This window comes from Camelus bactrianus, chromosome 6 (genome assembly GCF_048773025.1).
Source record: "Camelus bactrianus isolate YW-2024 breed Bactrian camel chromosome 6, ASM4877302v1, whole genome shotgun sequence".
In the NCBI taxonomy this organism is placed as follows: Eukaryota; Metazoa; Chordata; class Mammalia; order Artiodactyla; family Camelidae; genus Camelus; species Camelus bactrianus.
Genome location: NC_133544.1, coordinates 23,515,789 through 23,543,704, shown reverse-complemented (window position 1 = coordinate 23,543,704; position 27,916 = coordinate 23,515,789). Strand labels below are relative to the sequence as shown.

Sequence of the window (27,916 nt, the reverse complement as noted above, 5' to 3'; positions counted from 1 at the left end):
ATTAGCTGATAGCCCTTGGCCATGAGCTGCCCTTGTGCTTGTAGTGCGCGACGTTTTACAAATGCTCTGAAAACATGCACAGTCGCTGGGAAGGCCCGCGCAGGAATTTGGATGTTGGTAACAATGACAATGGGGGGCTTTTTGAATGTTTACTTCTTGTGAGTAGCACTTCCTTCGTTCATTTGCTTAACAAGCATGAGATGGTGGAGGGGGTGGGAGATTAACATTCGTTTCCTCATTATTTCTCATAACTATGGAAAAGGTATTTTAGCCCCTTTTTGATAGATAAGGAAATTGGGGCTCAGAGAGGTTAAATAACTTGCCCACAGTCACACAGCAAGTAAGAAGCAGTGAAACTGAGTTTTGAACCCAAAGTGGTCCTGACTCCAGCCCTGCCTGCCCTTAATCACTTTTCAGTGTATCCTGAGCATTCAACAAATAGATTTTCTTTTTTTTAAGTCTTCCTCTGCCTAAGTTCCCTAATTCTGCCCTAAGTTCCCTAATTCTGCCCTAAGGACATACTCTTCAGTATGTCCCATGCAGGAATTTACATACACTGCAGGAGGGGCACCACCATGTTTCCTGAGGTCTGAGGCCGTCATCCAGCTCCCTGTCTTACAGAACTAAACAGAGGGTTGGACAACTCATTACACCATCGAGCTGTCCACATCAGGCCCGTCTGCCTGCCTCCTTACAGACAGGGCAGTGAGGGAACCAGCTGCTGTGCGAATGGTTCTTGGCCTTGCCTTCTCCTGGGCTGCTCCATCCTCCACCCTCTGCCCTTTCCTCCACGGGGTACCCCACTGCCTCTGGGTGAGCCTCCTGCCTGGTGAGTCCTGTTCTGCACTATTCTTTCTTTCTTTTTTTCCTCCAAGTCCCTCCTACTGTTTCCTCAAAGGCTCTTTGTAGCCTGTGCACTAGACTGCAAGTTTCTTGAGGCCAAAGACTATGTCATGTTCCCCTTTGTGTTCCCTGAACTTAATACTGTGCCAGGGATGTTGTGATGAGCGTTCCGTGAATATTTGCTGAACGGGGAGTAAATGCCTGAATGACTCTATTTGGCTCACATCCAGCCTGCCTCTAGATGTTTCCCTAATTTTTAATATTGTACCAGACACCCCACCGCAGCACTGAACTAAGTGTCCTCTGCTAAGTATGGCAGAAGGTGACAGTGCCGCCAAGATGCCCTTTTACCCCGTGTACCCGGGTTCCCTCCTAACATTGAAAGAGTGGGGACCTTGTACCGAGGTGTGGCTACTGCTGCAGGCAGTGACTGGACTTTAGCTACTGCTGCTCTTCCTCTCAGGCCTTTGAAGGGCAGATCCTGACCTGAGGGCCTAGGCATGGGGAGGCCGATGGATGAGATCAGGAGATACATCAGAGCGGCCGGGAAGGAAAGAGTGTCCGGAAAACCTGCTTCCTCGGAGCGAGTCCTGTGTGAGCAGAAGGAATCTATCCACAGAGGGGTGAGGTAGCAGAGCAAGTGGGTTACCTAAAAATAGCAGTGCTGGTTTCCCACGTTTAGAGACGGGTCCTCTGCGGTTTGTCTTGGCTGCTTTGTGCAAATTTGCTTATTTATTAAGAGTCAGAGAAAAGGATCAAATCATTCACCCAAAGCTGGAAATCTGTAACCCCTTCTACCAAGAGCAACCAGACAGCAGAGCTAGGTGAGGCTCCTGACTCCCGGAGGGGCTGGGGAGGGCAACTAGGGCTTGTTGGGGGCAGGCAGACAGGCCTAGGAGCTCCCCCCTCAGCTGGTTCCTGCCTTGATGGCACAATTGAAGGTGGGCAAAACCTCGCTCCAGTCACAGGGGCTGTGGAAAGGGCATGTGTATTCACACAAGTGCCCACAGATCTGTGTGAACGTGTATCTCCCTGGGGGAGTGAACGAGACACTGGGTATAAATCACCCAGCCCAGCACCAGGCTCACATGGTAGGTGCTTAATAAATGTTAGCTAGGGAGTCAATTAGGTGGGAGTTGAAATCAGGGCAGGAAGGGGCAGGGAGCAAGGAATATAAGCTAAAACAGCCATGGTGTTTTTGAAGAAATGGGATGGATTTGGGAGTCAGGAAGCCATAGATTCAAATTCTAACTCTGCTGCTTACTAGCATTATAACCTCGGGCAAGTTACTTCACCTCTCAGAATCTCAGTCCTCATCTATACATTTTTTAAAAATGGAGATGGATAATGATACCTATCTCATAGGACTGCTGGGACTGTTAAGTGAAATTATATAGAAAGAGTACCTATACAAGACTGAGTTCAATAAATTTGAGCTATTTTTCCTTTTATTGTCATTTGTTATAAATATCAGCAGTGAGGATCCTCAGATTATTAACAGTTAGAATATTACTTTTAAAAAGAACTCAGATTAAAGATGCCAATTTCCCCCAAAGTGGTCTATAGATTTCATGAAATTCCAATCAAGCTACCAGTAGGCTTTTAAAAATAGAGATTGACAAACATATCCTAAAATTTACATGGGCATGCAAAGGCCTCATTATAAGCCAAAACATTTTTAAAAAGAACAAAGTTGGAAGAGCTATGCTACCAGATTTCAAGATTTGAAAGCTACAGCAGTAAAGTATTTGAATAAGAATAGGCATATTGATGAATGGAAGAGAATGGAGGGTTCAAATGTAGACCCATAGAAATATGATTGACTTTCTATACAGATGCCAAGGGTTTTGATGGAGAAAGGATAGTATTTTCAACAGATGGTGATGAAATGCCTGGATATCCATATGAAAAAAATAAAACAAAACAGAAACCTCAATTCTTCTGATCTGACAGAAATTAACTCAAAATGGGAGTATAGACTTATGATGGCTAATTTTATGTGTCATCTTGACTGGGCCATGGGATGCCCAGACATTTGGTCAAACAGTATGTTTCTATGAGGAGGTGTTTGATAAGATCAACATTAAAATCAATAGACTGAGTAAAGTAGATTACCCTCCCTAATGTTGGCGAGCCTCACCCAATCAGTTCAAGGCCTGAATAGAACTAAAAGTCTGACACTTCCTTGAGTAAGAAGATTTCACCTGCTTGTCTGCCTTTGAGCAGGCACATTGGCTTTTTCTTGCCTTTGGACTTGAACTGAAACATCAGCTCTCCCTGGGTCTCAAGCCTGCCAGCTTTCACACTGGAGCTTTACCACCAGCTCTTCTGGGTCTCCAGGTTGCCAGATCTTGGGACTTGTTAGCTTCCACATAAGCCCATAAGCCAGTTCCTTATAATAAATCTCTTTCCATAAAGATATAAAGATATATCAATCTCCTATTGATTCTTTTTCTCTAGAAAACTAATACAGAAACTTTTGTTCGTTGAAAGACACTGTGGAAGATTGAATATTAGCCTCCCCAGAATGTTCATGTCCTAATCTTGGAACCTCTGAATATGTTTACCTTACATGGTAACAGAGATCACAGATGTGATTAAATTAAGATCTTGAGATAAGGGTATTTTCCCGGACTCTGGTGGGCCTAATGTAATCATAAAGGCCCTTTTAAGAGAGGCAGGAGGATCAGAGTCAGAGAGGAGATGTGATGATGGAAGCAGAGGTTGGAATGATGCAAGCCACCAGCCAAAATTGTATGCAGCCTCTAGAAACTAGAAAAAGCAGGGAAATCAGTTCTCCTCTCAGATCTCCAGGAGGAATGCTGCCCTGCCAACACCTTGATTTTAGCCTTGTGAAATTGACTCTGAACTTCAAAATTATAAAATAATAAATTTGTGTTGTTTTAGCCACTAAGTTTATGATAACTAGTTACGGCATCAACAGAAAACTACTACAGACACCATTAAGAACACACACATGCACGCATGCACACACACACAAACACACACACACACACAGACATAGGACTTGTACCAAGAACACATAAAGAAGTCTTACAGCTCAATAATAAGACAAACAACCCAATTTAAAAATTGGCAAAAGATTCAAGCAGACAAAAGAAGATATATAAATGGCAAATATGCACACAAAAACATGCATAATATCATTAATTATCAGGAAAATGCAAATTAAAACCACAAGATACTATCTTATGCTCGTTACAATGACTAAAATTGAAAAGATTGCCAATACCAAGTGTTAATGAGAATGTGGACCAGTTGGAACTCTCATACATTGCTGGTGGGAATGCAAAATGTTTAACCACTTTGGAAAATTGTTTGCGAATTTTTTATAAAGTTAAACATAGATTTACTATAAAACCAGGGCTTCAACTTTCAGTTATTTACCTAAGATAAATGAAAACACATGTCCATGCAAAGACAAACATAAATGTTCATAGCAGCTTTGTAAATGCTAAAATGCTAAAACTTAGAAATAATCCCCAATGTCCATCAACCAGTGGATAAATTATGGTATACAAAAATAGTGGACCACAAACCTGCTATAAAAAGAACCAAATTACAGATACGTTCAACAACATGGATGAATCTTTAAAATATTATATGATAAATATAGTCAGACACAGAAAAGTACCCTATGATTCCATTTATATGAAATTCTAGGAGAGGCAAAATGAATCTAAAGTGTCAGAAAGCAGATCAACGGTTTTCTGGGACTGGGGGCCGGTAGGCAAAGAGGCAGGAAGGAGCTTTTGGGAGATGATGGAAATATTCTATGTCTTGATTGTGATGGTGATTGGAGGTCAGCAAACGTTCTTCTATAAAAGGTCAGATAATACATGTTTTAAGCTTTGAGGCCCATCTGGTCTCAGTTACAACTACTAGGTGTCATCACCTAGCATGAAAGCAGGCATAACTAATGTGTAAATGAAGGTGGCTGGATTTGGCTCAAGGGCCATAGTTTGCTGACCCCTGGTCTAGACTCCTCAAACTATACCCTTAAAATGGGTGCATTTTATTGTATACCTCAGTAAAGTTGATAAAAATAACACGAATGAAAAATAGTATGTAGCTATTGTTGAAGTTAATTTTTTTTGGAAAGCCACATACAGAAAATGTACAAATCTTAAGTATACAGCTTGATGAATTTTAATATTAGCCATTCTGGTATGTGGGAAGTAGTATCCCACTGTGGTTAATTTGTATCTCCTGGTGACAACTGATACTGAGCACCTTTGGAAATGCTTCTTGGCCATTTGGATATTTTTGTGTGTGTGAAGTATGTGTTTAAATCATTTTAAAATTAAGTTGTTTACCTTTTTTCTTACTGATTTGTATGAATTCTTAGTATATTCTGGATATAGGTCTCTGTCAGATATGGGTATTGAAAATATATTCTTTCTGATCTACAGTTGACTTTATGCTCTCTTAATTGTGCCTTTTGATGAACAGAGCTCTTAATTTTTAGCTTATGTGCTGCTGAAGCAAGCATCAGAGCTCTTAATTTTAATGCAGTGCAACTTATCAATACTTTCTTTTATGGTTTGTTCTTTCTATGACCAGTTTAAGAAATCTTTACCTACTCCAAAGTTATAAGCCATTTCCAAATTTACCTTTCACATTTAGTTATTCAATCTGAAAATGGCTTCTGTGAATGGATATCCAAGTGGCCCAGTCCCATATATCGAAAAGGCAACTGTTTCCTATTTCACTGCAGTTACATCACTGTCATAAATCAAGTAAGCCATATGTGGATCTGTTTCTCTATTCTGTTCCTTTGGTCTAGTTTTCTATCTTTGTACCAATGCTATATTGTCTTTTCTTGTACTGTTGTTGTTCAGTTTTGATATTAGGGTCATATTGACCTCATAGAATTAGTTAGGATGTATTCCCTTTCTTCTTCTTTTTTTCTTTCGAAGAATAGTTGATTTACAATATTGTGTTTTTTCAGGTATACAGCAAAATGATTCAGTTATACATATATTTTCCCCAATTCTTTTCCATTATAGCTTATTACAAGATATTGAATACAATTTCCTGTGCTCTACAGTAAATCCTTGTTGTTTATCTATTTTATATACAGTGATGTGTATCTGTTAATCCCTAATTTATACCTCCCCCCAACATTTCCCTTTTGGTACCATAAGTGTATTTTCTGTGTCTGTGAGTCTGTTTCTGTTTTGTAAAGAAGTTCATCTGTATTATTTTCTGGATTCCACATGTAAGTAATACTATGTATTTGTCTTTCTCTGTACAGCTTACTTCACTCAGGATGATAGTCTCTATGTCCATTCATGTTGCTGCAAATGGCAATAGTTCATTCTTTTTATAGTCTTCTATCTTATGAAAGAGATTGTAGAGAATTAGTATAATTTTCCCCTTAAATGTTAGGTAGAATTAATTCATCTGGACTGGTGCTTTATGTTTGGAAAGTTATTAATTATTGATTAATTTTCTGTAATAGTATAGGCCTATTCAGACTTTTTCTTCTTGTGTGAGTTTTAGCAGTTTGTGTCTGTCAAGGAATTGATCCATTTTATCAAAGTTATCAAATTTGTGGGTATGGAGTTGTTCATAGTATTCTTTGATTAACCTTTTAACGTCCATTGGATCTGTAGTGATGTATTCTTTTCCATTTCTGGTATTAGTAATTTGTGCCCTTTCTCTCTCTCTCTCTATTTTTTTTTTTTTCTTGGTTAGCCTGGCTAGAGGTTTATTCATTTTACTGAGTTTTTTTGAAGAACTACGTTTTGGTTTCATTGATTTTCTGTATTGATTTTCTGTTTTCAATTTCATTGATTTCTGCTCAAATTTTTATTATTTCTTCTCTTCTGCTTACTTTGGATTTAATTTCTTCTTCTTTTTCTAAATTCCTAAGGTGGAAGCTTAGATGATTGCTTTTAGATCTTTTCTTCTTTTCTAAAAATTTCCCTCTAAGCACTGTTTTCACTGCACCCCACACATTTTCATAAGTTGTGTATTAATTTTCATTTCATTCAAAATATTTCAAACTTTCTCTTGGGATTTCTTCTTTCACCTATGTGTTATTTAGAAGTGTGCATAGTATCTTAATTAGTGGAAATTTATAAAAATTCTTGACATCTTCTTGTAAGTCCTCAAATTTTGTTTTCCTACTTCAACATTAGTGGGTTTTTACTGAGCCTTTGCATTTTCATAAAAATTTTAGAATCAGCTTGTCAATTTCTTTAAAAAAAGCTTCTTGGGATCTAATTGGCATTACACTGAATATATACATCAATTAATAAACAATTGCCCTCTTTACATTTCATGATTATTGCATATCCCTCCATTTATTTGGATTTTCTTTTCTCTCAATAATCTTGTAATTTTCTATGTTAAAATTTTTTGCATATCTTTTGTTGTATTTATTTTTAGGTATGTGATTTTTTAAAGATGCTATTGTAAATAATATCTTTTTTAAAAGTACATTTTCTAACTGTTTGGTTCTATTATATAGAGGTATAATTGAATTTTCTGTATTGGCCTTGTATCCAGAGGTCTTGCTAAGTTCACTTATTCTAATAGTTCATCTGTATTGCTTTTGTATTTTTTACATAGAAAATCATTTAAATTTTTTGGCAGACTTTTCATATACACCCATTTTTAAGGTAACGAAGTTCGCATTTATTCTTAGTTTGTTAAGAGAGTTTATGTTAAACTATATGTATATATAATAAAAGGTCAATTTTGGTAGACATTTCATGGGCACATTTAAAAAAAATGTGTATTCCAAAGTTTGCTGAATGAAGTGTCCAGTGTATGTCAATTAGTTCAAGTTTGTTAACCATGTTGGCAGAGCTTCTGTATTCTTACTGCTTTTTTTGTCTGCTTATTATTTTTAAATATTCTTTTTAGATTCATCTGCATATATACCCTTTTCATTTTTCATAATTCTTTCTTTCATTCCCACGTTTACATGTGGGATCATTTTCCTTCTTCCAGAGGACAGCTGCCTTTAGTATTTTACTGTGGGTCTGAGTGCAGTGAAATTCTTATTTTTGTTTGCCTGAAAATGTTTTTACTTTGCTTTCACTTTTGAAGCTTATTTTCACTGCGTATCCTAGGTTGGCTATTATATTCTTTAAGCACTTTAAAGATGCCATTCCTTGTCTTCTGGCTTCTATCATTTACGTTAAGAAGTCAGCTGTCAGACTTATTGCTGCTCCTTTGAGTGTGATGTATCTTCACTGTGGCTGCTTTTTCTCTTTGTTTCCAGTTTTCAGAAGCTTGACTAGGATGCGCTGGGCGTGATTTCCTTTGTATTTATTCTCCTTGGGATTTGTACTGCTTCTTGAATATTTGGTTTGATATCACTCATCAATTTTGAAAATTCTGGGCCTTTTTTCCTTCAGATATTGCTTCCAATAATTCTCTCTTCTCAAATACTAGGACTATAAATCCATATATTTTAGAATTTTTCTCCCTGTCTCATGCCTGTTTCCTTTTTTTCCCTCTCTTTGTGTTTCGGTCTGATTTTTTCTCTACTGTCCTATCTTCCAGTAAAATAATCCTCTCTTCATCTTTGTCCATTATGCTGTTAAATTCACATACCGAGTTCTTAATTTGACGTTACATTTTTCAGTGGTAGAGCCTCCAATGTTTTTAATACATTCTACTTCTCAGGCGAAATTCTCCATCTTATCAATTACTTGCTTGAACATTTTGATCACAGTTACTTTAAAGTCTATGTCTAACAATGTTAGTATCGGCTCATCTGTAGACCTTTTTCTGTTGTCGTTGTCCTTTTCTTCTCAAGGCGGCACCTTTGGAAACAGGAGAAGCAGGTTCCTTCTCTCTTACCCATGCCCTTTGATTTAGGCTGTCTCAAAGGAACTGAAGGGCGACCGAAGTCTGCACGGTTCTGACTTAGCCCTGAAGTTCAGGCTACCACTCCCCCAACACTCCAGAGGGAGGAATGCCCCCCTCTCTGCCTTTGTTCAGGTTGTCAGCATCCACCAGGGTCCCAGGCCAGCTACGTTGCCTCTTCTCCCTCCATCACCTTCACCAACAAGTCAATTATCAACTCTTACAAATTCTCATTCAGAGATGTTTCCTCCAAATCCCCTCTCTTCTCCATTCCCTCAGCACTGCCTCAGTCTACCCCCACATCTTCTTCCTGGCCTACTCTGGTCTCCCTGCCTCCTGTTCTCTGCTCCTCCATCATTCTGGGACCATTAGAGTTATCCTCTTAAAAACCAAAGCTGGATTTGTCATGCTTCTGTTTAAAAGCCTATTCTGGCTTGCATAGGGCTAAAAGCAGGAATTTTGAACCCAGGGCCTATACATTCCCTGAAATCTTAGGTACAATGTAATGTGTGTCATTATGTATCCTTCTTTTTTTTTTCTGGGGAAGGCAATGGCCCATAGCTTTTTTCAGATTCTCAGATGTGTCCATGACCTCCACAGCCTAAGAATCATAGGCTTGAAGGGTAACGGGCAATCTCCCTTCTTCAGAATACAAGGTCCCCCACGATTTGACATTTGTTGGGCCAGGCATTGCTGTACTACTAAGGGCTGGGCATTATTGTGTGGCTGGAAAAGGCAGAGATGAACAACGTACAGAGCTTACCTTTCACTAAGGGCTGGGGTTGGAGAGGATACGGAGACGGAAAATAACAGATAAATAAAAAGAATATTATATGTTTTTAAAACCAATAAGTGCCTCTTAGGAAATTGAAGTAAGATTATATGAATGTCAGTAGGGGGCTTCTTTAGGTGGTGGTGTAAACAGAAGGACCTAAACCCATCAGGAACCCTCTGGGACACCACATAGAGCAAACTTCAGGATCTTCCCACCAAAGGACTGGGAGACTGGGGTGTTTATCCAGTGACTCCCATCTCCTAGCAGTGAAGATTGCCCTGGGGCATTAACTCTCCTGGTTAGACCAGCTTTTAGCAGAGCAAGCTAAACAGCTGAAAAGAGGCAGAAAAGAGAAAAGATACAGGCACTTGAGATGGGAGGTGGCCAAGCTCTCGGACACTGTCAACCTCAGATGCAGGCAAACCTAGGTGGGCAGAGGGGTTATGGGGTGGGGTACTCGCAGCACCTCTCACACAGATCTTGAAAATTTCACAGGAGAACTCATTTCTAATTAATAAAATTCCATTTCTGACATTCACTGTGTTACTTTCCCAAGTGTTGCTCGTTGATCTAGACACAAACACTAGACCCACTGACCATGGGCATCCCAGCTAATTGCCAGCCCTCACCTCCCCCTGCACTGTGCATTCTTGATGGAAATGCTAGCCGTCCCTGGGTTATAGCTTAACCTGACCCATGTAATACCACACATACTTGCTAGGGTCTTTTAAGATAAGTTACAGACACTCTGACAGGTGGGTGGCCAGGGAAGGCATCTCAGAGGAGGTGACCACGAAACTGAGATCTGAATGACAAGGAGCCCTCCAGGCCAGATGGGGCATTTTAGGCATAGGGTCCAGCTCCTGTCACTCCCTCCCTGCCCCCCTCCCCAGTCCTTTTTCCAGGACATGCCAGGGCCTTTGATACTTCTTGTTGGTCTACCTGGAAAACAACCCTTGCCCACCAATATGCCTGCAAACTCCTCTTCAGGCTTCAAAGCCCAGCTCAAATATCCCACTTCCTCATAAACTCTCAACAACTTCACAGGAAGTCCTCTGAGCATCCAAAGCCCCTGGTCCTACTTCTGCCTTAGTATTTATTATGTTGTGTTACATTTTGACTTTTTATGTTTGCCTTCTTAAGAAGCCTTGCTCACTTCTGGATCCCTAGTCCTTAGCCCAGTGCCTGTCTCACAGGAGGCGCTCAGTGAACATGTGCTCCGTGAATGGTATCAGTGGGCTGGGCAGGGGAGGGCAGGTGGTCAGGATAATGAACCAGGGTTGACTCCTCTTCCCCAGTCACTGCTACCAAGCCCTCACACCGCCAGCCTAACGCCTCATCCCCAGTCGTACCAAGGAAGGGAAATGTTAAAAAACGTCTGAAAGGGAGAGACTTTCTTCTGCGTTCTGAGCACAAAACCAGGTCTTTGGGGATACGCCGTGGGGGAGGTTTGGCCCTCTCCCAGTCTGTGGTTTAATGTATAACTGGTCACCTTTCCTGAATGGCAATTTTTTTTTTTCATTTGCCTGTAACACGTTCACCTTGCTCAGTCTCCTTGGTTACAGTGAGCAGTTACGGTTCCTCTGCAGATGTGCCACAAGCCTGGCCACCTCTGCTCCATGTTGATCGACAAGGGTTTTGACACTTTGTCTCCAGCCGCAGGGGACTGACCAGGGCTAGACTTCTCAAATCCACCAGACCTGCCCCCCGATCACCCCCACTCAGAGGCCAGCTCCTAGGAGCCTCAGGTATTTCTTGAGGGTAAGAGCCTTGGGGACAGAGCCTGTCCTGTGCCTCCCACACCAAGCCTCTTACTCCCATCCCAAGGCTCAGAGTATCAGCAGACTTAAACCAAATTGCTGTCTCTTCTTCATTTGAAGATGGTTTCTGTCTCCTAGAAGAGTTCACCTTAACCTAGAAGATTGCCCTCCTTCCCACCCTCCTCCCCTTCCTCCTTCCCTCCTCCCTTCCTTCCATTCTTTTACAAATATTAATTGAGCATCTAATACATGTCCGGCACAGAGGGGCCCATGGTAAATAAGACATTCCAGGTATCTCTTCTATGGAGATGATCTCACAGTGGGGGGCAAGTCAACAAATTAACAAGGTGATCTCAGACTTTGGGAGATCCTCTAAGGAAGCAGAAGTCCCCCCACCACCCCTGACAGAGAGGAGAGGAGAGGGTTCTGCTCTGTAGAGGGCAGTCAGGGAAAGGGCTGTCGGAGGAGGTAACAGAACACCCGATCAGCTGTGTCAATGTCTTAATGATGTAAAATTTTGTTCCCTAAAAAAAAAAATAATAATTTATCACTAACAACATAAGGTTAACATTTCTTCCTTTTGGTGGCAAGTACATAGGTATTTATTACCTTTTGCACTTTTCTATATTAAAATTTTTCTGCGTTAAATCATCTGATTGAAAAGTTCTACTCCAACAATTCACAATTTGTGACACATGAGCTCATATGAACGACGAGTAGCCACCTTGGAGCATCATCGCTGGGCCCCTGAATGAGTCTCTGGCCTTTGTCTTCTGGCCACCCATACCCTTCTCCTTTTCTCTTCTTGACAGACTCTTATTCATGCTTCAAAGCCCAGCTCAAATATCACCTTCCCAATGAAGCCTTCTTTTACCTCCTGTTAAGTAGTCAAATGTTCTATGGACTGTTGTTGCTCAGTACATTGTTTATATATTTCTAATAAGTCTTAGCATACCATATCATAGTTTACTTGTTTGCATATATAGCTTCTTCCTAGGCATCCTCTGAATCTTGTTCAACTCTTTATCCTTGGCTTCTAGCACAGAGAACATAGTATCACATTGTAGATTCTCAATAATGATTCTCCATGATGCCTGTTGGATGAATGAATGAATGTTTAACCTTCAAGCAACAAGCTCTCAAAAGAGTATTAATAGAAGATATTTGCATACAAGGAATATGCTAATTAAAATTAGTTTTATTTATTCATTCATGCAAACTCAGCAAGAACCCCATTTGGCTGCTGTTAATGTTTCGTGTGATTTACTACAAGTACTAGAAATGTAAAAAATGTGTTTCTTTTCCAAGGAAAGCCACAGTTCCTTCTGGTTTTCCCCCCTCCCTCCTTCCATTTGTCTGAGTTAGTAAAGCTTTACTTTAGTTCAAGTCTTTTCCTGAGACTTACAGCCTGGTTGCATGGTAATTTAATTACTTCTGAGTCTACTGAAGGCAAATACCAAGCAATCTACCGGGAAAGATTATGGGGTTCCAGGTTATTTATTAAGTAAGCCTATGTAGTCCTCATGGTGGCAGTGGTAACCCCACCCCTCACACCTACCCCTTGGGTGTCAGTGCTGGGAGTACAAAAGTCTGATCTTGGAGTTAACCAGCAGGAGGATGGCAGAATCCTTGAATAAAGGCCAGCCAAGACAGAGGGATGCTTAGCTCTTCCCAAAACCCTGGGATTCTTCCCTGAGGGACACAGATTCATAAACACAGAATGGCTTTCTTTTCCTTCTAGGAAGGAGTGGCCCCCATCATTGAGCAGGTTGTTGGGGGAGTGTAGGTCTAGAGAGGGACTGACTTGATTCATATCCCAGCTCTGTCTCTTTCAAGGTGGGAATGTTACAGGGTCTCCCTCTGCCTCAGTTTGCTCACCTGTAAAATGGGGATAAGAATGGTATCTCCATGCCATAGGGTTGCTGTGAGGATCTGATAAGTTAACACATGTAACATACTTAGAAGAGGGCACATAATAAGTGCTCAGGTGCCCAAAGGAGCTCTTCAAGAAACTCATTCACGAGGCCCAAATGATTTAGAGAAAGAGGGTGATCCTCATTGCTGCTGCTTGTTCCTTGGCTGTTTCCTCACCCCTGTCCCATCTGCTGGGGAGTTCTTGTGACTTAACTAAATGAATAACATTTTGTAAAGTGCCACAAAAACATGCAGGGTATTTTTTTTTTCTGGACCAAAGACTAATTATTTTGGGGGAGGTGGAGGTGGGGGGCTTGGATTATAGCTAAGAAGAGATGGTACCAACTTATCATACTTGAGTCAGAGAGAAATGGTATAAACAAAAATATGACATTGAGTCCACCATTGACATTGCCTCATGTTTGCATTTAGGAATTCCTCTTTTATTTCCTTTTAAATTTTTTTTGGAGGGGGTAGTTAAGTTTATTTGTTTGTTTGTTTGTTTATGTAAATGGAGGTACTAGGGATTGAACCCAGGACCTCATGCATGCTGGGCATGTACTCTACCACTAAGATATACCCTCCCCCCTGCATTTAGGGATTCTTAACCTGTGAGATCTCGGGGCTTTTCTGCTCATTTACATCCAGTTTACATTAATTGCCTGGCTCCCAGCTTGCATTGCCATATTTAGCATGACCTCCCCTCCCCGCCATACATCACTTAGAATGCTTTGGGATGTAAGTAATGGGAAGATAGCTAATAGTGATTTAAGCAATTAAAACACAGATCATCTCCTATAACAAGAAGGATATGGCTCCACAGTTGATTTCAGTTCAGCAGGTCACCGATGCCATCAAGGACCCAAGCCTTTTCCCTCCCTGTGCTCTGCCGTCCTCTGCATATTGGCTTTTCTTCTCCAAGCTTCTTTCTTCATGGTTGCAAGATGGCTTCTTCAACATTGCCCACCTCTCTCTCTCTCAGACATGGAGGGAAATATTGCCCAAATGTCTCTTCTCCCCAAACAGACTTCCCCTTAATTCTCATTGTCTAACTGGGACATGGGGCAACCTCTAAGTGTAAGGAAGGCTGGGAAAACAAGAGACACTTTCAGCCTGTACAGTATGCGGTGGGCCCAGCCAGCCAAGAAGCGCACTGTTAGAAGATTGTAGGGTAGCCAGCCAATCATGTCTGCCAAACCTGTTCAAGCTCCTCTTCCAGAATTCTCATCTATGTTCCCTTTTCCCAAAGTCCCTTCCAACTCACATTACCTGGCTGGTTCTTTTCTTCCCTGGAAGAGGGTCTATGTCTTCCTGAGTCTGTTCTTTTTGTGGGGCTGCTGTGTATACCTGCAAACGTTATGATCTGCCTGATCCTTCGAAGTTCACATGGACCATCACATGAACAGTGCCTCCGGGCATTGTGTGGCACACCACCTACTCAACCAGCAGCCTGGGGACCATTTCTCACTCATCGTACATTGATCTTTTACCTCACCCTTCACCCTCTTACTCGATATTTCCTAATTTGTTAGTTTTTCACTTGTTCAGTCAATAAACATTTATTGGTCACCTAGTAAATGCCAGGACCTGGGATAGACATTGGTTGGTAGTGGGACAGAGGATGAAACAAATATACAAAAAGCAAGTCCTTATCCTCTGGCAGCTTCATCCTAGGGATGGAGACTGATAAGTGAACAAATACTTATAACACTATGTGATAAGTGCTGTAGCCGAGTGCACAATCCCACAATCCTGTAGGAGTATAGAGGAAGGAGTGGCTGAAGTTGGGAAGGGCTTCCAGAGGAGATGACATTGGACCTGGGTTTTGAAGGTTGAATGGTAGGTTCCTGGCAGAGGTATGTTGTAGAGGAAAAAGCTCCATGCGGCAGGATACAGTGAGAGGTGTGACTAGAAATAGAGGCTAGGGTGGAATTATTCAGTATAGGTTAGAGCCAGGCAAAGGACTTGGATTTTATCCCATGGACCATAATAGAGAGCCATGCGGGTGGGGTGCCTTGGCAGAGATGGTTAAACAGTGGCTGGGAACACAGCCTTTCTAGTTAGGCAGACATGAGTTCAAATCCTGACTCCACCACTTCACTTACCCACTGTGTGACCTCAGTTCATTCTCTGCCATTTTCCTGGATGATGAATAAGGGGAGGTATCCCTACCTGATAGGACAGTTGTAAGGGTTAAATAAGACACCATAGATCAGGAGCTTTACACAGTCCCTGGCACACAGTAGGTGCTCAGTACATGCCGCCTTATTTCCATTGTCACCGCTTTGTTGTAGCAAGAGGCAAATACATAAAAGAAGACAGCACACAATTCAAGGCGAAGTGGGATGTTGTGGGTGGCTGGAAGAAGATATAGTGTTGTGAGGGGCTCTGCAGATAGGACCCTGGTGGGCAGGAAGTGGACAGGTAGGACCTCACAATTGAACTGGACCATGAGAATAAATAGAAATTAGGTGAGGGAGGGAGGGAAGGTAGTAGAGCTAGGAATGCAGCCAGCAGGGGCAGCTTGCATGCAGGCTGGGTGGGCAGCAGGGTGGGGTTTCTTGGGGTAAAGAAGTGGAAGAAATTGGGAGTGGGTACTGAAGGTCTTTGATTTGTTGACTTGGCCCCATGTAAGGTCCCCTGTTATTCCCCTAGCCCTGGTTTGGTACCTCCCTTTCCTCTAAGAGTGTAGGAGGGCTTCAGGCATGTGTCGGAATGCTGGGTCTGGCAGTTCCCAGAGAGGTGGGGTTCCTGGTCAAGAGATGTTCTGCATCCCCTGAGAGGGGTGGGTATTTGCTTCAGTGGGAGCACCTCCTTTCGGACCTGACCATCTAGGAAGGGACTGACTGCCCCTCCCCCTTTCTCCTCCCAACCCAGTCTTGAGCTGGGTTATCCCCAGCCCACGTCCCTGTGGAATGCCCCCTAGAGGGAAGAGCCAGAAGTTTCCCTGGCTCCACCTGGCCCTTGTGTATAACACCTGTGCCCACGATGGCCACTCTCTGGTCTTCTGGGTACCGGTGGGAGATGATTAATGACCCAGGTGTGCCGATGTGTTGTATTTAGGTCTATTCCTGAGAAGACAGATTTTCCTTTCCAGATAAAATGAAGGCAGGCCCTTCCTGGGCTGCGGGTCCCTGCCTACCCCTCCCGATCGCAGTCTGTTAGGGAACTCTGAAAGGTAAATGAGTTGATAAGCCGGTGGGGGCAGGGATGACGGTACCTTCAGTGGCCCCTGTAAACAGTGTAAAGTCACCTTGATGTGCCAGGACTAATGACGCTGGAGCAAGCCAGATGGAGGCCAGTGGCACCGAGCCAGGGCAGGACCCTGCATGCCTATGGCCCGGAGAGGGGCCGGCAAGGTCTCACCTCCCCCTCCCCGGGTCTTTTTCCTGGTGATGCTCACTCAGCCTTGTCTTGTACTGAGGAGTGCAAGAGCTCCTGAACTCTCAGCTGCTTCCTCTGTAAAAGGGGATGTTATGAGTTGAATTGTCTTCCCCAAAATGATGTTGAAGTCCTAACCCTCCATATCTGTGAACATGACCTTTTTTGGAAATACAGAGTCTTTGCAGATGATCAAGTTCAGGTGAGATCATTAGCATGGACCCTAAACCAGTATGACTGTGTCCTTATTAAAAGGGGAAATTCAGACCCTGAAACAGACACATGCGCAGGGTGAACTCCATGTGATCACAGAAGCAGAGACTGGGGTAATGCTTCCACAAGCCAAGGGATGCAAATGTTTCCTAGCAAACCACCAGAAACTAGGAAAGAGGCCTGGAACAGATTCTCCCTCATTCCCTTGGAAAGAATGGACCCTGCCAACATTTTGATCTTGGACTTCTAGCTCCCAGGAATGCGGGGCAATAAATTTCTGTGGTTGTAAACCACCCAGGTTGGGGTACTTTGTTATGGCAGCCCTAGCAAATTAATGCAGGGGAAAAATAATTCTCCCCATGGGTTTGTGTGAAGCTGTCGCCGAGAGACCCAGGTGAGGCAGCTGGCATGTGATGGGTGCTCACAGAGAGCTGTTAAATCTTTAGTTCAGGAGGCTCATCCTAAGACACAGGGGAGGACTAGACCAGGGTGGAGGCAGACGGACGCTGGTGGGCACACAAAACAAGAGATGCTGCCAAATGGTCAGACTCCTTGTTTCTACAGGAAATGTCCAGAACAGGCAAGTCCATTCAGACAGAAAGCAAATTTGTGGTTGCCAGGGGCTGTGTGGAGGGAGAAATAGGAGACGGCTGCTAATAGGTCCAGCATCTCCTTTGAGGGTGAGGAAAATGTTCTGGATCTCGACAGTCGGGGTGGTTGCACAACATTGTGAATGTATTAAATGTCACTGAACTGTACCCTGAAAATGGGTAAAACGGTGAATTTTCCATCATGTGAATTTTAAATATTAAGAAAACGTATATGCTAACAAAAAAAAAGGTGTCCAGAAAACTCAAGAAGTCCCAGAGTTGAAATCACTTCTAAAGGAGGAAAGCGAGCCTCATAATCTCATGGAATAATTAGTTCAGTGACTGGGGTTTCAGTGATACTTGGTCACTTTTTTCAAAGCCAGGTTCTGGTCAGTGGCTGAATAGTCAGCTCAAGGTGGGGTCCTGAAGTCTTCCAGGACGCTGAGATTCCAGAACACTCTGATATTCAGGGTGGGCAGAGTATCTCTTGGGAAGAGGAAGTGGGTGGTGGTGGGAGGAGTGAGCATGTTATGAACCTGGCACTTTGGGTGGTAAGGGGGTCGAGGTCCTCTGGGCCCTCCTGTTCTTCCCCTCACCTGCCCTTGGGCTCACACACTACACTCCCAAAGTCTCCACACAGTCTTCTCTTCCTGACCTCTGACCTCTGCCCTCTGGCCAGGCTCTGTAGGCAGAGCCCTTCTCCAGGTCAGGTACTTGCCCTGCCAGTGCTAGCCCCTCTAGCTTTGGGGGAAGAGTGGAAGTGATGTGGTCAAGGTAGGCAGAGGCCACGTCCAGGAGGGGCACAGAGGCATGCATGGGGCTGGTCATGCTCCCAGGAGCACTAATGGGGGATTCTCACGTGTCAGGTACTGTTCTGAGCATCTCCTTGCACTGAGTCATTTTGTCCAAATGACAATCTGAAGAGGTAGACATGTAGAATTTCCACACTGCAAATGAGAGACTGAAGCCCAGGGAAATGACGGGATTTCACCAGTTTCCCAGTACTAAGTGGAAGAGGCAAGCTTCCAACCCTGAGAGTCCGATCCAGAGTCTGTGTTTTAACTGCCAGGGATCTGTGTCTGTGTGTGCATCTGCCCAGGGGGCTTGGCTCTTAAAGCTGGAGAGGCTTTATGATGAGAAAATGAGGCCATTAAGAGCATCCTGAAAGCGAAGGCCGATGGTCTCCCATGATGATGCCCAGCATTTCAGAGGAGCCCGTGTGATCAGAGGGATGCCTGCCGGTGATCAGCTGTCCCCCCGGGGCCCCTTAGTGGGAGTGGACATGAAGGCTTAGTTCAGCTGGGAGAGTTGAATCACTGTCATTGATTCAGAGATCGGCCTGGGGGTGAAAAGCCAAAATCAAGATCCCACAGGGCTTTCTGAGGAGGTTGCCTTCTGGGAGGAGTGGCTTGGTTCACCCCATTCACTGAGCACTTACTGCAGGCCAGGCACGGCACTGGGGCCTGGGGAGGCTCTAGGAGAGCAGAGAAAGACTCACATGTGACTTCTGCCAGAAGTCAGGGAGGGGTCAGCGGAAGCCCGGACAGGCACAGCTGGAGAACTTGAAGGGAAAGCAGGTAAGTCTTTGGTTTGCATCAGAAGAGAAAGGTTTTCCCCTGGGAAGGAGCCTGGCAGGGAATGTGTACCCAAGTGGCTATATCCCCAATTATCAGCATGGGAATGGGGCTAGAGCCCTGCCTCGTGACAGGGTTATCGGCTTCCCTAGTGACCACACTCACTGGGAACCCCGTGAGTGCTCAGGCCTGCTTAGAGGGATGTGCACACTGGCCTGGTACGTAGAGCACAGTGGGTTTTCAGATGAGACTATGAATAAATGGTGGGTCAGTCAGACCATATCTTCCTAAAGTCCTGCTCCAAATCCTCCACCTTCCTAGGGGCAGTCTCACAATACGGACATTTCTAGAGAGTGTCTTAGTCCAAACGAAAGACTGAAATGGTGGATATCTTAGGCATCACTCATTCATTCATTCATTCAATCAGTTAGTCAGTCAATCCATATTCAGGAACATCTTTCTATGTGTCAGGTATCATGGTAGCACTGGAGATGTGATGGTGAATAAGACTAATACATGCCTTTCCCATCTGGGAGCTTGTTTTCCAATGTCAGGCTATTCATGGAAATGTTTGAAGTCCTGCATGTTAAATGGGCTCTGACTTCAATAGCCTGGGTAACCCCCAGCCTCAGAGTTTCTGTTAATCTGGAGAGTAAAGGATTCAATCTAACAAGAAGAGAAAATTCCACTTAACTTTTTAGAAAGTTGCAGATCTGCAGGTTTTAAGGATAATTAAGCACCTATCCCTGACCACACCAGTGAGGGGCTGGGCCCATCCAAGGCCGCTGGGAAAGGGAGAGCCTCACCTGACAGTCCACCTAAATCCGTGTGTACAAGTAACCAGATCATCAAGGCTGAGGACCCTTGTGTGATCAAAGCAAGTGGCAGGATGGGAACCCTGGGGTGAGCAGGAACTCACCTGGTTAGTTGTCAGGCAGTCCACACTTCTGTCATTTCTCCATGACTCTTCCACTTCTGGAAACTTTGCCCGTGACTCAGCTTTCAGAGTTGGGCTGGACTGCCCTGGGGAGGCTGCCCCACCTTTCTGGGCAATTATTCTGTCTGGAATGTCACCCCTGCCCTTTTAAAAACCCTTTACATGCTGCGAACAGTCCCACTGGGCCCTGCCTCACCTGGCACAGGTGATTCCAAGCTCCATCCCAACCCCTCACCTGCATATCCATCCTCTGGAGGACCCTCCAGGAGCCTCCTGCATGTCCCCCAAAAAGTCTCTCTGGCCCCTGAGCTAGGAAAGTCTGCCTGCTCCCTCCCCTCCTCCTGATCTGGCAGGAGGCATGGAAACTTTCGTGGAAAGCACTTGCGCTGACGAATGCTCCCAAGTCAGGACTTTGACTCCAGCCCTGACCAGGCCAGGGGCTCAGGATCAGGGCCTCTCCTTCACGGGGTCAGGCCCTCCTGCCCATCCTCCTCCTTGCTCTCTCTGCCAGCCATCACCCCTCGGCTCTCCAGTGACCCCAGGTGACTTCTTCACCACTAGAGAAGTAACTGTCTTCCACTCTTTCCCTCTTTTTTTGTCCTCCCCCCCATTTCCTCCTGCTCTTTATTGTCTCTTTTGCTTGCCCCCTTTCCAGTGCCCATCTGTGCGGTCTGCATGGGGCTCGATGGAGTTGAAAGTCTCGAGCTTTTTGCTGTTTTGTTTAAGACCTGGTTATGGTTGTGGGATTTTTTTTTTTTTTTTTTTTGTCAGCTGCCTGTTATATCAATCACGGAGTCGGGGATCTATTTATAGGTTGGGAGTACTGTGTCCTTAGTCACAAAGAGACACAGACAGGGGACTGTCAGCTGGTGCCGGAGGAGCCGAGCGACGAGCCATCAGCAACTGGAAACAGCAGAGGGGGAGACCCTTCCCCGCCAGCCCTGTCCCCTCCCCAAGCATGTGAGTACGGCGCCTTCTCCCTTCCCTCTGCCCCAGACTCTGCCCCGTACCTTCCTGTCCTTGTTCCCACACACCCCGGTTCTCTCTTTCTCCCTCCCTCGCCCTTTTTACCAGATAAAAGTATCTCCCCACGCCTGCTCTTTCATCCTGGTTTTCGGCACCGTCGAGCACCTCTGGGCGGCCCAGAGGAAGTGTTGCCTCTCCCAGACTGTCATGGGAAGGTCAGAGGGACCAGGAGTGGCTGGGTGGGACGGTTACACAAACTCATTGAGAATCAGTAGGTTCCCTTTTATTTTTATTTGTTTTCGCTGAGAAAAAGTAAGTAAATCAAAAGGGCAAGGGAAAGTTTACATGCGACTCAGCGGGGCGGTTATGTCTCCCAGCATGAAAACTTTTATTTGCTGGCAGCTCCAGCACTGGGTGAGCTGGGAAGGTTACGGAGGGAAGACCCAGTTCACGCAGGACAGGTGATGATGGAGGGCTCTCGGCAGGTTTGGGCTCAGCCCTGGAGCTTCCAGGTTCAGGGTGAAATCATGACAGTGCCAATGGCCAGCTTTTCTATAGTGTTTCAAAGGAAAATGACTTTTTTTTTCTGCACGGAGTGAGTTGGCTTTGAGAAGTCAGGATGAGAGCTGACAGTTTGTCTTGCCTTCCAGGCTTTCATTGGCTCGCTTATTTGGTGTGTTTTATTCATCCTGAAAGGGGAACTTGGGTGGGGGCTGGGGGAACAAGAGCGTCTGAAAGGACAGAAGCCAGATGTGCCGTTGAGCCATCGCTCTGCACCCTTCCCGAAGGAAGAAACTGAATAGCAGGATCCTCTTTAAAGCCCTGCTTTCAGACGATCAGAGTGAGGGATCCATGAGCAACTCCAGTGGCTCCCAGAGAGGGCGGTCCCCAGGCGTCCGCTGGTCCACACGGCCAACATGCCACCGGCCTCCCAAGGAACATATGGGAGTTTAGTTTCTGGAAAATGCTTAGTGTTAACTAAAAATGCTGCACTTGGAGAGATTTGCCAAATATTATTTACGAAGGAGTAGTAGCCTAAGTTAAAAAAAAAATGTGTTGACGCTTAATGTATATTATACACAACGTTTAAAAGGCATTTTTCTTTTTACCACCAAATAATGCCTGGGTTTCTATTTACCAATACAGTGCTTACCATATACTATATTGCTAAGGATTACTTCTTGATTTGTTTGGGAAAACAATATTCTGACAAATCAATCTTTCCAACAATTTAAAAACACGAAACAAAACAGGTATGTCTGGATTGTTTTGGATTTAAAAACAAAATCGTTTTAGTAGAAAATAACTACTTGATGAAAGTTAAATATGGACACACACGTATGTTTAGAGCAGCAATTTGCTCTCATTTTCATTTTGACCTTTATGAAACTTTCACTTTTCTTCTCTTGGTGCTTTATTTTTACCAGTATTTATTTGAGGTAATTAATGTCTTTAATTCATTCATTTGTTATTGTGGAGGACAGACTGGGGATCAGGAAGGAACAAAAAATTAGAAAGCAAGTGTCACATGTTCAGGTAGTAAATTGACTTTCATTGGTGGAAAAATTCAGAATAAGGAGTTTGGTGGAAAAATTCAGAATAAGGAGTTTGGTGGAAAATGGGGGGAAATGTCACCATTTAAAACCTAATAGGGAAAGTAAAGCCCAAGAAATAGAGAAAAAAAAATAAACAGGAGTTGAACATATTATACATTATTATAATAATAGCATTATTATTTTCTCTGTTCCAAGGCCTCTGTTTTGATACACGTATCCTGCTAAGGTTTCCCACAACAATGCTGAAGTGGGATTTGGAGGGTGATTGTTAATTAAAGCTCAAAGTGAATCAAGTGATTGAGACATTGCATTCAGAAATCTCAGCAGTCAGCTGTTTGCAAAATTGAACTTCTAGGACTTTCTGATCTCGACGGCCTTTTAGGAACAGTGTGACATTTTTTTAAGCTTTTCATAAAAGAGCAAACCATTCCTTCCCCTCCTAAACATGCACACTGGAGCCTGCCGGCCTATGATGAAATGCAGTGGGCGAGCGCTCCCCATTTCTGAACAAGTACTATGTTCTCATTAACGTTAACAGTTGAGAGAGGAAAATACTTGGTGGAACTTTGGACAAAAACTGCTCCTCCCTTTGGCTACCTGTGAATGCTTTTAGGTGGGGTGGGGGCTTGTTTGGCAGTGTGATGGAAGGCCTGGCTTTCATCCTCAAGTTCAGAGTGTAGTTTTTCTCCTTTGGGTTTATTTATAGAGATGCGGTTGGGGAAACTTCAATGTGTTTGCATAAGGCAGCCTCTGATTACTTCGTTTCTGCTTCAATAACGATTAATTTTATGTGGACCAAGCTCCCGTCAAACTCATTTTTTTCCCAAACGGATTTCTTAAATGCAGTTGGTCACGGGGCTGCCTGTGACTTCAAGTCTGTAAAATCTAACCCATTCCATCCTCATCATTGTTTGTTTCTTGGATGTAAATTCGCGGTTGCCTGTATGCATGCTGCTGTTTTATGTGTCCCCCACCCTCCCTCGAGCGCGTGGAAACCCAGCCCCGACCTCCTCCCTCCCAAAGTGGGGCCAGTGGGGCCAGTGAGCAGGTGCTTTGGAATACGGGCGGGCTCAGGTGCAGGAACATCAATCTCGAGGAAGAAGGAATCGCAAGTACCTGGAAAGCGCTCCCCTCATTCAAACCATTTCCCTCAGCTGAGGTCTCTCCAAATACCCCACAAGTGAAAAATGGCAGCTGGCAGAATTTTTCAACCAAAGACCGTGCACAGCCCTTTCTCCCCATCACTTCACCTCTACAGTGTGTCTGTCCATCTTTCTCTTATCTCTATTTTTACATTTCATTATCCTCCCACGCGTTCTCTCTCTCTCCCTCCTCCCTTTCCTCCCCCTTCTCGCCTTCCCTGAAAAACACATTTCTATCTGGCACAGAAAATAAACTCAGATTGCGGGTAGTTATGTTAATCTAATTCAATCCTCAGCGGGTTAAGAGTGAAATTCTAATAGTGGAGCTGTTGAGGGCTTTTTTGTTAATGGCTTGGGGATTACATTGAGTTAAAGGCTCATTTCCTAATCAAACAGAGAGGGAGAGAGTGACTCCGAATATTTATGAGTCTCCCAGTGAGAGTTTAAACATTCAACTCCAAAAGCAGGGTTTCTGCAGGAGGAAAGAGTTAAAACCCCTCAGGGCTGCTGGGGAAAAAAAAATTAAACCAGTTAAGCCATCAGCATTTTCAGGCTGCTGTACAACTTGGGCCAAGTGGAAGGTGGAGGAGAGAGAAGGGAACCGTTTCACAAAGCGAAGATGGAAACTGTGGCAGAAGCTCTGAAGCCAGTCAGCTGATGTGTTCAGACAAAAAATCCCCGGGTTCACGGAGGGCCTGGAGGGGCTGGAGGGGCTGGTGCCTTCAACTCCCCCAAATCAGTTCTCCTTCTCCAGTCCTGAGGTGAAAATATGGAGACAGGAGAATGGCTCAATTTACCAGCAGCTGGAGAGATCCCCCAGCGGCCAGGTGGAGCTGGCAGAGAGGGGTCTCCCCGAATTCCGTCCTGCCTCTGAAATGGTGGCTTCCTCTTCAAGAGTGAATTCACATCCCCACCGGCCCCTCTCTCCTCCTTTGCTCTGTGATCGGCCTGGGTCCCCGGCCCCTCGGCTCTGCTCTCTGCACACCAGGACCACGAAGCCCATCTGGTTCGCTGCGCCCAGGAGAAAGCAGGTGGAGAACTCCAATCTCCAGCCAGAGAAGGCAAGGAGCAACCTGGCCAAGGTCAAGCAAAGTCAAGGCAAAGCCAAGGTCAGGAGTCTGAGTTCCCTCCCCTCATTCTCTGGAGTACATGGAGGAGAGGGGACAGTCAGAGCCACAGGGCTGGGAAAACATTCCCCGGGCTCCCCTGGAGTGCAGTTTCCTTCTTCAGCTTCAGAAAAAAAGGGCCAGAATCCCTGATACAGGAGGATTCTGAATGCTCTGTAGACACTGGGCCTTTTTTCTCCACCAGCCAAGTGAGCAGCCTCTAGTCCTCTCGCTTGGGCCTTTTTTCCTGCTCCAGGAGGTCAGCAGAGGCTCCAGAAGCCACCTTTCTATCTGCAGGGGCCTCTGGCCTTTTGTTTCCCTCCAACCGGGGCACTGTCCTTTCTCTTGGTGCTTCATGCCCAGTGGCCTGAGAGTCCTCTTGCATTTGCCCTTCCTTGTATCAAGGTGCCATTTGTAACACGTCTGAATCAGCTCTTCTGTGAAGCCCTCCTTACTTGGTTGGCTTCTTCCTCTTCTTGAAGCCCCAGCTTATTATCTCCATCCATTACCTCATTCACCCCTCTGTGGGAGTGCCCCTGTGGGTCCCCCCACTGCACCAGGACCTCCCCAACGGCAGGGGCTACGCATCACGCCCCTTCGTGAGCCCAACTCATCATCAGTCACTTCTGCCCTCCCGCCCCTACGAGTGCCTCCCGTGGACGGCCCAGAGCTGTGGTTATGAGCACACACTCTGAGTCGGACAGCCAGAGTTCATGTTCTGCGACCACCTTTTCTCAGCTGCCAGACTTGAGCTACTTAACCTCTTAAGGTCTCGATTTTCTCATCTATTAAATGGGGGTAATTATAGCATCTACCTTATCATTGTTGGGGAGATGAAGTGCCTGGAAAGTGTTACCCTTTTATCTGCTCAGCAGGGAGGAGTCTCTTCTGCACACATCATGTCACATGGCTTAAAACAGTTCCCTGTGCCTCCCACTAAAGGGCTCAGTCTTCGTCTGCATCAGCTGCTATGGCAGAATACCATGGACTGGGGGCTCAAACAACAGCAATGCATATCCTCACAGTTCTGGAGGCTGGTCCAAGACCCAAGTGCCAGAAGGGTTGGGAACCTCCTCCTGGTGGGCAGATGGCTGCCTTCTCATTGTGTCTTCAGGTGGAGGAGAGGGTGAGAGCGCTGGTCCCGCCTCTTCTTAAGAGGACACTAAGCCCATCATGGGGGCTCCACCTTTACAACCTCATCTAAACCTAATTACCTCCCAACGGCCCCACCTCCAAATACCATCACATTGGGGATGAGGGCTCCAACATAGGAATCTGGGGGGGGGGGGGACAAACATTCAGCTATTTTCCCTGAACACTGGAGAGCAGTCCTGTGTCAGTAAGACTTCCAGCTCCATCCTCCAATGGGCTATTGCAATTGGAAACCAGAGTTCAAGGCAGATCGGGAACCTCCCTCCCCCGGCCAGAAAGGAACCCGGGGCTTTAAACCGCGGTGGGAGAGCAGAGGGTGTGAGCCGGGCTTCTTCGGACAGCAGTGCCAAGTTGGGGAAGAAGGCCTGACTGTTTGCTGCCCTGGGGAAACAGAATTTGGTCAATGCTCTTGGCCCCGTTCACATTCCAGTGAGCAGTTGTGTTCCTGGGCCTCCGAGTCACCGGGGCACCGCCGCCACCCCGCATCCTCAGAGGGCAGCTCGGGCTCTCCACGCAGAGCCGGCCAGGCCGTCCTGGCTGTGAAGCCAACGGACTGTTTTCGAGGCAGCGGGTGCCTGGTCTGGCCTCTCTACCAACAGGGTCGCTTGACCAATGAATTCAACAGTCAAGTGGGCCTCGCCAGAGTTCCTACCAGAGGTAGCCTCTCGTGGGCTGCCCCCAGTGCCGAAGTCCTTGACATGTCTTGCGTGTCTGTGTAGAGAGACTCTATGCTGCAAGGCAATGAGCCCGCCCCCTTTTCTTCCCCCACTGATCAGGGGATCAGAATTTGAATACAGTGCCCCCCAAACTTATGAAGCACCCTGTGTTCCTCTCCCTGCCTCCTCTCCGCTCTCCCTTCCAGAACCTTGGAGGTGCCACTACTAAACATTGAAATTGTCACAGCCTCCCTTTTGCCTCCTTACTATTCCACTTTGGATGCCCTGGTGCCTGGCGCTGTGCCTGGCACATAGTATTGTTCAATAAATGCATGCAAAGTGAATTGCACAGAGTCTCTCCACTCAAGGGGGCACTTCCAACCCCGTAATCATAGCAGGGAGTGATTTGAAGTTATGAATGTCTAGCTGCCTTAACTACATCAGCTCATGACCCATTGACCATGGTCTTTGCCCCCACCCTTCATCCCTCTCTGTCTCTCCTGTCTTCATGTTCCTCCATCCAAGGGGAAAAAAAGGGGGGAAAATGAGGTCTGTCCTTTATTCACATGTGGAAAAACCTTCCCAGGAATTTCACTATGTTCAGTAGAGAAACTTTGTCTAAGCTGATGTCAAATTTAATTGCTAGACTGGTGTCTCTCCTGTGACTGTGTCCCTCATCTGTCAGGCTCTCTCCTCTCCCCTTTCCAGGCTGTACCTTCTTCCTCTGGCTGTTCGTACTCTGTGGGGCCCTTGTCCTCCTCCTTTGCTTTAACCACGCTGGTCCCGGGTGGTGCACATGAGAGGGAGACCTTCCTTCTGAAGTGTTTCAGAGTGTCTGCTTCCATTAGCACAGACAAGGCTTTTGAAAGGTGGCAAGTTAGAAGCATCATCTTAGGCACTGGATTCTGCCCAGAACAATATTTCTACTCTCTTTGGAAAATGGGCTAAAAGCTCAGGCTGCTGAGGGTTAAATGATAGCAATGAAAAGTCCAGGCATCTCCTGGGGACTGGTCTCTGGCTGAGACAATTGATTAGCTTGGCTTAGTGATCTTTCTAGCAATATTCAGGAGTGAAATTATTGCTGATTAGGCTGCGTGTGTATGTGTGTGTGTTAGGGTTCATGGCAACGAGGAGGGAAAGATAAGATCTGAGAAAGCAGTGTGATGGATTCTTCACTCCTAAGTCAGTCTCAGGAAGGAGCCTGTCACCTGCCGTATGTCTGTGGTTACATCAGAACCCTGTGCGCGCAGGTCAGCTGGAGGGGCAGGCTGAAGTGAGCATGGAATCTCCACCTACATTTTCTTTTCGACTCTCTGTGAAGCTGGAATTCTTCTGAAATAAACAGTTAAAAACCAAAGTCAACTGGAGGGAGGCCAGTGTTGAAGGCCGCCTCCATCTGCTGTTCTGGTGGTCGGAGGGGCAGCTGGGTACCCTGGGCGGAGGCAGATGCCAGGTGAGTTCAGTCCAGTTCACCCCCAGTTCATCAGGGGTAGTTAAGGCGCA

At 45.2% G+C, this 27,916-nt stretch overlaps 1 protein-coding gene across 3 annotated transcripts in view; it reads left to right on the top strand.

Annotated features, from left to right (window-relative positions):
- The first annotated feature begins 20,163 nt into the window (after nt 1-20,163).
- ESRRB (estrogen related receptor beta) overlaps nt 20,164-27,916 on the top strand; it is a 156,355-nt gene continuing 148,602 nt past the window's right edge. For 2 of the 3 annotated variants that reach the window (XM_074365205.1, XM_045511350.2), the window contains exon 1: nt 20,164-20,795. Coding sequence is in view for 1 of the 3 variants with exons in the window: in XM_045511348.2 (XP_045367304.1) it covers nt 20,794-20,795 (2 nt within the window). In the remaining 2 variants the exon portion in view is untranslated. The remainder of the gene's footprint in view (nt 20,796-27,916) is intronic. The other variant, XM_045511348.2, reaches the window with a different exon arrangement.